This window comes from Protomyctophum bolini (assembly GCF_963924005.1).
Source record: "Protomyctophum bolini genome assembly, chromosome: 16".
Taxonomy (NCBI): Eukaryota; Metazoa; Chordata; class Actinopteri; order Myctophiformes; family Myctophidae; genus Protomyctophum; species Protomyctophum bolini.
Window position 1 is genome coordinate 5,186,127 of NC_137877.1, and position 13,891 is coordinate 5,200,017.

General features: G+C 43.2%; 1 protein-coding gene across 1 annotated transcript in view; it reads right to left on the bottom strand.

Annotated features, from left to right (window-relative positions):
- Positions 1-13,891, bottom strand: part of cryl1 (crystallin, lambda 1) — a 35,999-nt gene that overhangs the window by 17,880 nt on the left and 4,228 nt on the right. The window contains exons 3-6 of the mRNA XM_080785683.1: positions 11,394-11,520; positions 5,899-6,060; positions 3,784-3,879; positions 1,141-1,239 (exon numbers count right to left, since the gene is read on the bottom strand). Coding sequence (XP_080641809.1) covers positions 1,141-1,239; positions 3,784-3,879; positions 5,899-6,060; positions 11,394-11,520 — 484 coding nt within the window. The remainder of the gene's footprint in view (positions 1-1,140; positions 1,240-3,783; positions 3,880-5,898; positions 6,061-11,393; positions 11,521-13,891) is intronic.

Consider the following 13,891-nt stretch of genomic DNA (forward strand, 5'->3'; position numbering starts at 1 on the left):
CATCACTCTGAGAGTGTACAAATAGTAAGTAATTTTTACACTACATTGTACACTCCATTTGTACACTCCATTGCTTCCATTTGTACACTCTCAGAGTTACAGACCTGTAAGGGTCCACTTAGTTCCAAACTGTCATTTAGCTGGGGACCCCCTGGAACTCCCTCAAGGACCCCTTTGGGAACCACTGCATTACAGAGCCATCAGTACGGCAGTTCATGACACGCGATTATTAATACATACTGTACGGTATACTGTACGAGTGTACGTGCACGCAGCGTCTCCGGTATGCACGCACACACGCACAGTAACGAATGCACGCACCCGTGCACACCAACAATGTCCTTGAATGGCCTGCACTGAGAGTCAGTGACCTGAACAATTCAAATATGAGGAAATTAAAGGTTAACACCTGACTATTAATTAATTTTACGTTAATAATAATAAAAAAAACACAACCAATTGCAAAACAGTGAGATGTTTTCCACTAGGCTTGGCCAAAGACAATACTGAGGCTGGGCTGCATGTGGTGGTGTGCACTGTGCACGCACGCACACACGCACGCGCACACACACACACACACACACACACACGCACACGCACACGCACACGCACACACACGGCAACTTCAAGGCCCTTGAACGCTATGAACAGACAAAGGGCTCCATTTTGGTCACCGCTAAACCCTTTACCCCTAAACGTCTTTGCCTTTTTTTTTACTATTTTGAAAAACATTTTTGAATAGTTCAACTAGCCAATCTACATTGACACGCTGTGAGCTTGTAGACTAGACATTTTAACTATTAAAAAATGTTTAGCAAAATAGTAAAAAAAAGGCAAAGAAGTTTAGGGATAAGGGGTTTAGCGGTGACGAAAATGGAGCCCAAACTCTCTTGATGATTCTGATGAGTGTATGTATTGGTATGATTATTGATTATACTGTAGCTGCTACAATGTTTGAGGAAACAAGAACAAAATAATGTCACTCTTATGATGTGCTCGTTCATACACAAGATTTAACAATGTGTACACACACACACACACGCACATGCACACGCACATGCGCACACACTCACGCACACACACACACACACACACACACACGCACACACGCACAAACGCTCACGCACCCCCTCACCTCACCTGAACCAGTCTCCAGGACTCTGCTATGATGGCGTACTGAACTCTGTTGAGGGCAAATCCATCGATCTCCTTCTTCAGACGAACGGGTGCCTGGCCGACCTGAACACAGACACACATGGTAATTTTATTATTATTATTATTATCATTTTTCAGACGAACGGGTGCCTGGCCGACCTGAACACAGACATACATGATCATTTTATTATTATTATTATTATTTTTCAGATGAACGGGTGCCTGGCCCACCTGAACACAGACATACATGATCATTTTATTTTTATTATTATTATTTTTCAGATGAACGGGTGCCTGGCCGACCTGAACACAGACACACATGGTCATTTTATTCATCACGTACCCGGAGACATTTATTCACACTGAAAACACATCATACTGTGTAGCATCTCATCAACAATTTAAGCAAATAGAATAGATTAACCATTTAACCCATTTACTGTTGGCCTGACGTTCAAATAAAATAAATGTCTTCTAAATCATGACAATTTTCTGAAAAACCCCATGTTTCTATATCAGTGGTTCTCAATATTTCATGTCAAGGACCCCAAAATGATATGTAATATGCTGCCGACGCCCATCTGAAAATATGTTGTTCCAGGGAGTCCAGAAGCAAAGATTTGAGTTTTGAGGCACATTTTAACGATTTTTCAAAAATAGCAGATCTACAAGCTCGTAGCTGTAGAATAGATCTGATACTTTTCAATAGCTAAAGTATAACATAATGCCTAAAACACCAAAAGGCTGTACCGCCCTGAATGGGTTAAGCTCTATATTATTATACTTTGTTGTACGACAATTTAACAAATAGTGAAAATTGCTTATATACAAATTACAAACAGTTCTGTATGTCCGTGAGCATTTTCAGTGGCATGTGAACAACACGGATCCATAACTTGGATCGGCTGTGCCCATTTTTTTCCAAAACATTCCAGCTGTTGATAATTGACAGTGCAGGTCACTGATCATTTACAATAGATATTTCTCATTAGTCATTAGTCTGGTTCCAAAATAACATGATCCCTAAAAAGCATTTAGTTAACTCATATAATCTTTGTGTGTCCTGCCACCCCCCTCCTTGCGAACAGTGGCCCTCTGCGTGTTTAGCTTTTCTCAAATGATCTGCATTCATACAGTATAAATGTATCTACAGTATGAATGTGTGTAAGCCTCGCAGTTAAGCATGCGTGCATGTACAGTTACATGTGTTTGTGGTTAAGTGATGCATAGCTTCAAGCTCTAATGGGTCATTTAGCACCGTATAGCACAACACTATAGTGTACATTTATACACGGTAGTATAAGTACATATGCAGTTGAAGCAACGTCACGCTTCACAGAAGTGCTGTACCATGATATATATACGAGGGAGGGCAGACAAGGACGCACGTCTTCATTCCCTCCCGATACCAAACACTACAGTCCACCATGCAGGCAGCTCATTCCTGCCTGCCTCCCCCCCGGTGGACCGAGTCATGAAATCACCTGATGCAACACATTTAAGCAAGACTCTCCAAACATTCCTATAGCGGATTCGAAACGGGTGAACGTTCCCTACCTTTTGTGTTCATATAACTTCAATAACACTGACCCCGGGCCCTGACACCTCTATCGGTACAGAATAGTGGCCTGACGTTGCGGTCAGTGGTTCTCGAAGTGGTAGCCTCGGAAACCCAGACGTTTTTATTTCCAGGGAGGAAAGAAAAGTCTGGGTTTCGAGTCCACTTCACTTCGGCCTCGAGTAGCGCAAACGTCGATCACTCTCTGCTGATTTCTGATCATCTGCACCTTTGTTAAATTGACACACACACACGTACACACACATAATTCGTCTCATGTCGCGAAGCTGCGTCTGGATTCTCCCGGCGAATCCTGCCGGGAGCTGCCTATGCAGAAGCAAACATTTGAGTTAAATTTGCACGTTTTCACGATGTTTAAAAAATGGCAGATCTACACATTCATAGCGCTGCTATGAGCTTTGTAGCTTTGTATAAGTGGTTAAAAGCTATAAGGTGACACAGATGCGTCCCCTTAATATGTTTTAAGCATTATGTGTTATGCTTTAGCTGTTGACTTTGTTTTGAAAAATCGTGAAAATGTAGTGCAAATCTTTGAATTATATTCTTTCAGAGTCAACGTTTTTAACTCAAATCTTTGCTTATACAGTAGGGGTCTCTGGAGTCTGGAACAACATATTTTCTGATGGGGGGTCGGCGGCCAATTACATAATATTTTTGGGGGTCCTTGACATGAAAATGTTTGAGAACGACTGACATAGGAAACATAAGGGTTTTTCAGAGAACCGTCAGGATTCAGAAGACATTTTGTTAGAATCGTCCTCGGCTCTTAACCCATTTTGGGCGGGAACCCTTTTTGGTGTTAGCATCATGTCGTGCTTTAGCTATTGGAAAAATAGCAGATCTACAAGCTCATAGCGCGCCACCGAGTGGCGCGCTACGAGCTTGTAGGTCTGCTATTTTTGAAAAATCGAAGAGCGACTGACAGACATAGAAGACATTTTTAGAATCTGATCTCAGGTCAGAATGGAAAACTGTCAGGATGTAGAAGACATTTTTAGAATCTGATCTCGGGTCAGAATGTGTTAAACGTGTCTCTGTGAGGGCCTAACCTTGGTCATCAGGGCGTGGGCCGTGTCCATGACAGAGGAGGCGGTCTCTGGGTGGGGCACCAGCTCCACCAGTTTGACATAGTAGGGCGGGTTCACCTGTTGGCAGAGAGAACAATAAGCAAAAGAAAACAGTCAGAATAACTATTGTAATTACTCCACATACCGTCATCCAACCGTGTCACTGGTAATTAGTTACCCATGAAGCAACATCCAAACAACATCGCCTTTTTTTGGGGGGGCTTTTTAAGCCTTTTTTATTGACAGTGAAGTGAAGTTAGGACAGGAAACGGGGGGGAGAGAGAGACAGAGAGAGAGAGAGATGGGGAGTGCGCAGCATATGCCGCCGGGGATTGGGATTCGAACCTGCGTCATTATGCCAAGTCATTCCTCCCCACACACACACACCTTGCTGTGTTGTCAAGTCACTGCTGTTGCTTGCTAATGACTCCTCGCAAAAGGCCTTTCTCGGCCCCATACTGTACCTCTCTCCCTTTGTTTATATTGTGTTTTAGGATCCAAGATGGCCGCAGCACCAGGAGGGGGTGGGGCGGAGGTGAGCGGGTGGGGTCGACATAATGGACTGCGTTCACAAATTCAAGACACCCGTCTTGTGTCTGTCTTGTGTTTAATGGCCGCTCCAATGCATTTCCAATGGAAGCCCATGCATATGGCTTGACCAAACATTTTGTGTGATGGTGAGGGGAGGAGGGGGGGGGGGGGCAGAACACATCCATCAAACCTGTGTTCAGACACAAGGTAAGGTGTCAGACACAAGGCAAGTGTCTTGAATGCAGCCCAGTAAGGGCATATGTCGACCCCGCCCGCCCGCTCAACCTACCGCCCCACCCCGTCCTGGTGCTGCGGCCATCTTGGATCCTAAAACACAATATAAACAAAGGGAGAGAGGTGGGGCCGAGAAAGGCCCTTCTTACATACGGTAGACCCCCCCCCCACCGCGGTGTACTCTGTGACACGGTGACAACCCCTCGACAAATCTTCAAATCTTCTCTTATGTTCTTGACGGTTGATGCGTCAACAATGACCAAGGCCTTCCTTCACTCACTTGTTATTCAGTCACTAAATACCTGAAGTGTCAGTGGGTATTAGCTGAACGCCTATATACAGTGTGACGGATGGCTAAATAAACGCAGAGGCGCTCTCTCAGCAGTCATTATTTTATTGACATGGAAATGGAAAGTGGTGACACTTTAAACCTCTTCATTCACAGCTATGTGAGGAGGGAGGGAGGGGCCCAGGAAGACATGATGTACACGTATAGATACTTTAGATACTGTAGGTGTGTTTACAAAAAGGTCCATATCTATAAAAGTCTTGGAGTGTAACATGCATTTTAGTAGTCTTGTTGGTGACACACGGGGTATAGGGTAGCTCCGTTGTCAGTTGGAACTGCGATTCCCAGAATTCAGTTAAAAACAAAATCCCTGCTATAGCGCTGATCATATTTTGGAATGCAGCAACAATATCTTTATGCATGATTTATAATCATGGCCTTTAACCCATTAAGACATGAGGCCGATTGTACAAATGCTTTCTGAATCCTAACCACGAAAAGCAAAGATTTTAGTTAAGATGAATTGCCCTATCTCCAGCTAAACTGAGGTTGGTTTAATTAAGACCCTGAATGAACCCTAAATCCCTGGATGGAGTCGACACAAGAATGCTACGAATGGCACTAGGTGTCACATGGTCGGACCACATCAGAAATGTGGACCTCTATGGGGACCTGCCACGCGTCACGGACAAAATCAGAGACAGAAGGATGAGGCTGGCAGGGCACTGTGTCAGGCACCCAGAACTTGAGGCAAGTAAATTGACCCTATATGGGAGCCAACCCAGGGCAAAGCCAGGAGGGGAAAGAAGCCGTACCACCTTAATGTAGACGTTGACAGCTTGGCTGACAACACTGCAGAGCTCAAGAACCTGATGTTGGATAGAGGAATTTGTGGAGGGCAGCGATCCAGGAATCCCGAGTTGGTGTTGGCTAGAACCTCACTCTCGCAGCGACTAACTAATTAATACGTTTGAGACGCAACTGGACTTCATGGGAACAACATCAACCAACCGGATGAGAGATAATAATAATATAATAATAACCGGATGAGAGATGATGCAACGACTCCTCTTCTGCACGCCAGAGAACACGTCGCTGGGCAACAGACAGGAAGTAGAGCTGCTCAGGATGACCTCGTCTCCTACGTGAGCCTCCACCGCCTGGAACACGCTCTGCTTGGCCTCCAGCTGCTCGAACACCGACTCCTAGACGCACACACACACACGCACGCACGCACGCATGCACACACACACTTAGTTAGTTAGTTACTTTATTGACACAAATGTATAAAACATTGGGTCCAAATGTTGGGTCCTGGTTGGTATACCTTGCATGGCTTCCGCCGCAATCGGTGTATGAATGTGTGAATGTAATGCACAATCTATGTAAAGCGCCTTGGATAAAGGTGCTATATAAATGCACCATTTGCCATTTTTCAGCACTAGATTAGTCTGTGTTCTGCATCTCTGGGTTCACAGCGCGTCGCGCTGCGACACGTTGTGAGCTTGTAGATCTGCTATATTCAGCATGTAACCACGTTTAAAATGACTTTTACCGTATACTGGATCTCTTGTCCACTAGTCCCTTCCTAACATTTTAGTCTAGTTTGTTGACAAATTTGTTAATATATATTTAGTCTTAGCTTTAGTCATCATAGCTTAGTTTTCATTTAGTTTCCATTTAGTTTTCCTCAGTGGAAAAAAGGTAGTTGACCAACGTTTTTCGTCCGATTATTAGTCAATAAAATGGCTGGCTCTGTACTGTACTTTCATATGTTTTTACTGTACAAGGTCTCGTTCCTTGTTAACACGTTTGGCAGCGTGACAAGATGACTTTAGACAACTAAAACAACTGGCTGAGCGAGTTGAATACCTACCATGCACTCACTCACACACCACAGGTATGTGATGCGATGCGCCTCAAAGCAACAGCAGCGTGAACAGATCAAAGCCAACGTACAGTAGTATGAATACATTTTTTTATTGTTTTTGGCTTTTTGCCTTTATTGATATAGATACAGGAAAGGGGAGAGACAGATATGCAGCAAAGGTCGTCGTCGTGAACGGGACTCGAACACGTGACTCGCTGTCAGGCCCAGAGCCTATATGTGGCATGCGATGATATCAGGATGATATCGCTACGTCATGTTGTAGTCATTGTTTTGTAGTCATCTGGATACGTCATGTTGTAGTATTGTTTTGTAGTCATCAGGATGATATCGCTATGTCATGTTGTAGTATTGTTTTGTAGTCATCAGGATGATATCGCTACGTCATGTTGTAGTATTGTTTTGTAGTCATCAGGATGATATCGCTACGTCATGTTGTAGTATTGTTTTGTAGTCATCAGGATGATATCGCTACGTCATGTTGTAGTATTGTTTTGTAGTCATCAGGATGATATCGCTACGTCATGTTGTAGTATTGTTTTGTAGTCATCAGGATGATATCGCTACGTCATGTTGTAGTATTGTTTTGTAGTCATCAGGATGATATCGCTACGTCATGTTGTAGTATTGTTTTGTAGTCATCAGGATGATATCGCTACGTCATGTTGTAGTATTGTTTTGTAGTCATCAGGATGATATCGCTACGTCATGTTGTAGTATTGTTTTGTAGTCATCAGGATGATATCGCTACGTCATGTTGTAGTATTGTTTTGTAGTCATCAGGATGATATCGCTACGTCATGTTGTAGTATTGTTTTGTAGTCATCAGGATGATATCGCTATGTCATGTTGTAGTATTGTTTTGTAGTCATCAGGATGATATCGCTATGTCATGTTGTAGTATTGTTTTGTAGTCATCAGGATGATATCGCTATGTCATGTTGTAGTATTCTAAGTTCCGGAAGATTGATGACCGAAATGGAATGGTGCCCAGGCTATAGCCTCGGGCACAAAGAGAGTTTTAAAATCACAGGTATGGGAGAGTGATTGGTTGAACAGAACGCTTTCACTTGCAGACACGGAAGTATAGCAGAACATACTGTAAGCAAGTAGGGATCAATACTTAAGAGTAAAAATATAAATATATACTCTAAATATCGATACCAGCGACGTAGTGGGAAGGTAAACTAAACGTGGTGCTTCCAGGATGGCTGTGACACTCTGAGGGAAGGGAAGGGCCTGCATACCCCCCCCCCACCCCATACCCCCCTCCACATAAAGCCTCCATTGTGCGATGGCCTGTGGTGAATTCGATCCGTTGTAATGATTAATCGAATGTCCGATGCGGTGTGTCTCTCTGCACTATGCTCCGTGTTAAAGAGCTGTGTTCCGTCTCTGGTTTTATATCCCTCTCCACTTCTCTCTTTCATGTGTGTATCGTTCTCTTTGTCTTACTTTCATCAGGAGCACCATTGTCTGTTTTATTTTTATTTAATCGCAGTGATCAGATTCAGTACAGGGGTGTAATTTGCTTTCTTGGCTTGAAAGCCTTATTATTTCCTACTGTAGAGCATGTGCTGTGTGTGTGTGTGTGTGTGTGTGTGTGTGTGTGTGTGTGTGTGTGTGTGTGTGTGTGTGTGTGTGTGTGTGTGTGTGTGTGTGTGTGTGTGTGTGTGTGTGTGTGTGTGTGTGTGTGTGTGTGTGTGTGTGTGTGTGTGTGTGTGTGTGTGTGTGTGTGTGTGTGTGTGTGTGTGTGTGTGTGTGTGTCACATGTGAGTAATATGAGACACGATATTATAAGCGTGCACATACTGTGAGTGTCTAGTAGTGTGTATATACTTGCGTGCATGTGCAATTGTGCAGGCATGTGTGTGTACGTACCGGTATGTATACGTTTACGCGTGGACGTGCGCTGACCGGAACCAAAACAAGATAAGCATGTGTGTCAGTGTGTGTGTGTGTGTGTGTCCATTGTTAGAATGTGTGTTTGACTGCTAAGCTAAGCATAGCAGAGACGCGCTGAGTGACTGGAGGCTAAATCAAGGCCTAATGGTTTCAGCCACCATGTGTCTGCTGTCAAACACATCCTCTCTGTAGAATCCTGGGCCTTCTTCTTCACAGGACATAATCTTTTTGAGATCTTGTTGTGCACATGGCTGTATTCTGGGACGGTACAATTGGCGTTTAGAAACGGGTATAAATTCATTGGTACTCCTCAGGAGGACAGAGTGTGTCTAGTGTGTGATTTGAAAGACATTGAAAATGAAATTAATTTTTTTGTTTTACTGCCCCATTATATGATGAATTAAGACGTGTATTATTTTGTGAAATGACAACCATCTGTGTTAACTTTTTCTGGTTAGAGGACTACGAAAAACTAAAATTTTGCTTTAGGAATTTGTATTTTTGCTTTAGCAGACTTTTTATGCAGAGCGTGGGGAAAAAAGGCTGAATGTTTTGTTTTTGTTAAACAAAAAAGTTTTCATTTTATTGTACACTTATGCTATAGTGAAGCAATGATTTGTATGGTGTGTCCTATTATAAGACTGGTCTGGAACCCACGGGGCAAAAGAAAAGTGTGGAGGCCAAAACAGACCTGGAGAAGATCAGTGGAGAGTGAGGCAAAGACGACCGGATTACGGTGGGCCCAGCTGAAGAAAACTGCTCAAAACGGAGTCCGATGGCGGGGTGTGATTGCGGCCCTATGCTCCACCTAGGAGCCTATACAGGAATAAGTCAAGTAAGTCAAGTCCTATAAGTCCATGTGGGCTGGGCACCTCGGGTGCATGACACATAAATAAAGAATCTATGGAGGGGAAAGGAACTGGTTGTAATAACGGACATTCTTGGAAGCTTTGTCTCTCATATTGCAAACAAAGACAAGACATTTCCCTATAAAATATACGGGTCTTCTTTCAAACCTTGAATTCTTTCAGCTAAACAGATCTGTAGAGAGAGGGAGGGAGACCCGCACAATGTCACTTGCTGGTTCAAAAGAGCTTTTTATGTCAATGTCCAAAATGCAATGTTTCGGTCTTTCAACATTCCTCAGGCAAGACCGAAACGTTGCATTTTGGACATTAAATAAAAGCTCTTGAACCAGCAGTGACAGTGTGCGGGTCTCCCTCCCTCTCTCTACGTGTCTGCAGTCTGCTGCTTTGTCGCCGACGCACCTGTTGTTAGTATAGTAAGTGGAGTGTTTTGCGGAGGTCTTCCCTTCAACTAAACAGATCTCACTTCTGCATCATGGAAACAAAGAATGACCGGAAACCGGTCGGTCTCCAAAATGTGCAGACCGGTTCGAGAACGAACGTGACCTGTTCTTTAACCTCAAAAACCCTATACTTATAGTTGACTGGAGTCCCCCAAGGCTCTGTACTAGGCCACCTCCTCATTGCTGCTGTAACCTCTACACTAAATACCTTTGACCATAAATAGCGGGAACAACGAGTTCACAAGTGTACGATCTCCTTGGTGGGATATGATGAGAGAGTGACACGTTGGTGTCAGCTAATAAGACTGAATCATAATCACCTCCAACGGCCAACAATGTATTTCCGGGTAGATAACTGTAGTAGTGGAGCGGTGTGATTTATGATTTATAATTATTTCTGGAAGTACAGGACACTTGTGATATAGAGCGTCGCAGTCCGTCCGTCCCCCCCTCCCCACCTACCAGGGCCCAGGAAATGATTCTCCGTTCATTTTCCTCATAGACATTTCAAAAAAGTATTTATTTAAAGACCTTTTTAAGCCTCGTACAAAGCCAACTCTTGTTGTGACAAATCATGACAACAAACAACATTTTTCGGGCCGAACAAATAATTAGAAAGAAGAAGAAAACGGCACTTTTTTGGTTGTGTTTCTTCTTTGTAATTATTTGTTTGGTCCAAAATATTGTGTTTGTTGTCATGATTTGTCACGACTCGAGTTGGCTTCGTACGACGCTTTTGAAAAGTCTATGGGGAAAAATGCATTGGGAATTATTTCCTGGGCCTGGCGTCGTCATGAAAGGGGGCGGGACTGCGACGCTCTATTGTTATTGACTATTACTAGAGTAGAAACATTATTTTTGATGTATACAGAACGGGTTGGCAGACCAGACGTCGCTATAATGTTCTGCAGGACTCTTCATTTTATATTGTGAAAACTTCCTTTGTACACTCTCAGAGTTAAATTAACATTGCTTTTACAATATAAATTGGGGGCCCCAGAGATATAAATGCCATTAAATGGGGGGGTCCGTAGACTAATATGAATGTCAAACTGGGGGATCTTGAAATTAAACGGGTTGAGAATCAGCTGCTAGAGCCGTAAAAGTCCATTTTTGGGAATCTATGGGTATCCCGGCGACTATACCGCCGTTAGCAGGCGAACGGCCGACAGTCGAAAAGTGGGCGGAGGAACGTCGCGCGGAAAGATACAAAATAAGGGGGGGGGGGGGTCCCTGGAACAACATATTTTCAGGTGGGGGTCGGCGGCCAAATACAGATCTAATGTCTGGGGGTCCTTGACATGAAATATTGAGCACCACTGATATAGAAACATTTTAAAAAGACATTTTTTTTAAATGTTCGACGTCCGGCCTAAATGGATTTTAATTTTAAACAGTTTGAGAAGCTGTAGTTTTGTCTGTAGTTTTTTGGGTACCTGGACAAAGAAGGCGCCCTCTAGTGCTCGTGCCAGGTCATCGTGGCTGCTCACCAACGCCAGCTGCTCGGCTGCGCTCAGCTCCCCTCTCAGCATGTGAGCGTCCTCCAACTCCCCCAGCTGCTTCCTGGTTCAAAGGTCACGAGGAGAAGAGTTAGTGGCATAGCATACAGATGCTACGTACGCCTATTTTAACCCATTCTGACCTGAGATCAGATTCTAAAAAATCTCTTCTACATCCTGACAGTTTTCTGAAAAAGCCGTGTTTCTATGTCAGTCGTTCTTCGATTGTTCTAAAAATAGCAGACCTACAAGCTCGTAGCGCGCCACTCGGTGGCGCGCTATGAGCTTGTAGATCTGCTATTTTTCAATAGCGAAAGCATAACATAATGCTAACACCAAAAGGGGTTCCCGCCTAAAATGGGTTAATAATTATTTTTGCTAAATCAAATAAGTGGTGAATTATTTATTTTTGATTATTTATTAATCTCTATGCAGTGAATTTACAGACCATGAAAGTACAGCCAAATTAAGTAAGCACGCACGCACGCACCCGCACGCGCACACACACAGAATACCGGATGACTCGCCCCGGTGCTTGCCCGTTTTTCCTCCTGGAATTTTCACCAGTGAGGGGGATAACTTTGTAATATGCTATTGGCTGTTTGTATTCTTTTTGGAAAAATATAAAAAGATACTCCTGTAGAAAGGCTATATTATTTTACTTATATCGACCCAATAAAGAATTTAGTATTATTTAGTATATGTAAGGTTTTGCCCACTCAAATGGTACCTCGTCAGATAATCCCCACATATCCTACAACAACTTCTGTGAACAGACTTCACTGTAGTAGCTTTTCATATATTATATTTGTACTTAGGCTGTTCTGCTGTCATGAAAGTTTATAGTTAGAGAAATTCAAAGTCCAGCCTGTCTGCTGGCCAGCCTCTCCCACCCCTCACTGGGGAAGATTCTGGGAGGAAAACAGAAACGGGGCGAGTCATCTTGTTACACACACACACACACACACACACACACACACACACACACACACACACACACACACACACACACCTCCCAACATCAGCCGAGCTGTCAAATAATGAGGAAAACCTTTCAACACCTGACTTGTTAATAAAACACAATGAACTGAAGCAAAACCTTATTTCTTAATTATTGACCATGATTTACCATTATCCCAATACTGATGGCTGGCCTTCTGCGTGTATATAGCCCAATTCCCCCCTGCCAATGATTAATTAATGCCAAGGCCAATTCTAGATCCTAAAACAATATCTATGAACCATTTTCAACCTGGCATCCTTATCCGTCCAGTCTGTTCATTATCGTATAGGTCACAACAAGGAATGAGAGAAACGTTTTGCGCTCTTGTTGAATTGCCAAAAGAGCAAGAAGATAAAAAGGAATGTTATCTTATCTTGTTGTTGTGTGATTATTATACTAGTAGACAAAATGGTAACATTTTAGCTTTTTCTCTGAATAAAAATAATTCTGGGGGTTGCCGTGACATGAAAATAATATTGAGCACCACTGATATAGAAACATGGGGTATTTCAGAAAACTGTCAGGATCTAGAATACATTTTTTTAAATTTCGACATCAGACCTAAATGGGTTAAACTAACACTGAGGATTTTACTGTGCATGAAAGTGCATAGTCATACAGATGTCTATATAGCAGTATAGGCAGGCAGGGGCCCTTCATTATGTCTGAGACCACATTATGTTATAGGCAGGCAGGGGCCCTTCAGATGTCTGAGACCACATTATGTTAGGCAGGCAGGGGCCCTTCAGATCGCATTATGTTATAGGCAGGCAGGGGCCCTTCAGATCGCATTATGTTATAGGCAGGCAGGGGCCCTTCATTATGTCTGAGACCATATTATGTTAGGCAGGCAGGGGCCCTTCAGATGTCTGAGACCACATTATGTTAGACAGGCAGGGGCCCTTCAGATGTCTGAGACCACATAGGCAGGGGCCCTTCAGATGTCTGAGACCACATTATGTTAGACAGGCAGGGGCCCTTCATTATGTCTGAGACCGCATTATGTTTAACGTTGAAACAACAGAATTAAGACACGGGTCAGGTAAAAATCACATGCAGTACAAAAGACGTAAAACATGGTCTCACAAGGAAAAGGGAAACGTAGGCAGATGGCTGAATGCAGTCCGGTCAGTTTCCAGGCCAAAAGCCACTAGCATAAATCATAAAACTAGGTGTGCTACTAGTCTGGCAACGAAACCTCTCTCAGATAGTTACGATGAGTGCTGTATGAAATGAGACATGCCCTCGATCGCTCAATTATTATGTTTCTCATTTTCTCATGTCCATGTACAGTAGGCTATGTATAATGCCTTGGTTCTATTATTGTCTTATTCTGTCTATTTTATGCATTTCATTCGACTGTTGTTGGTTATCCCTTGACACTGTAAAGCACTTTGTAAACATATTATTATTATTAATTAACCTGTCAAAA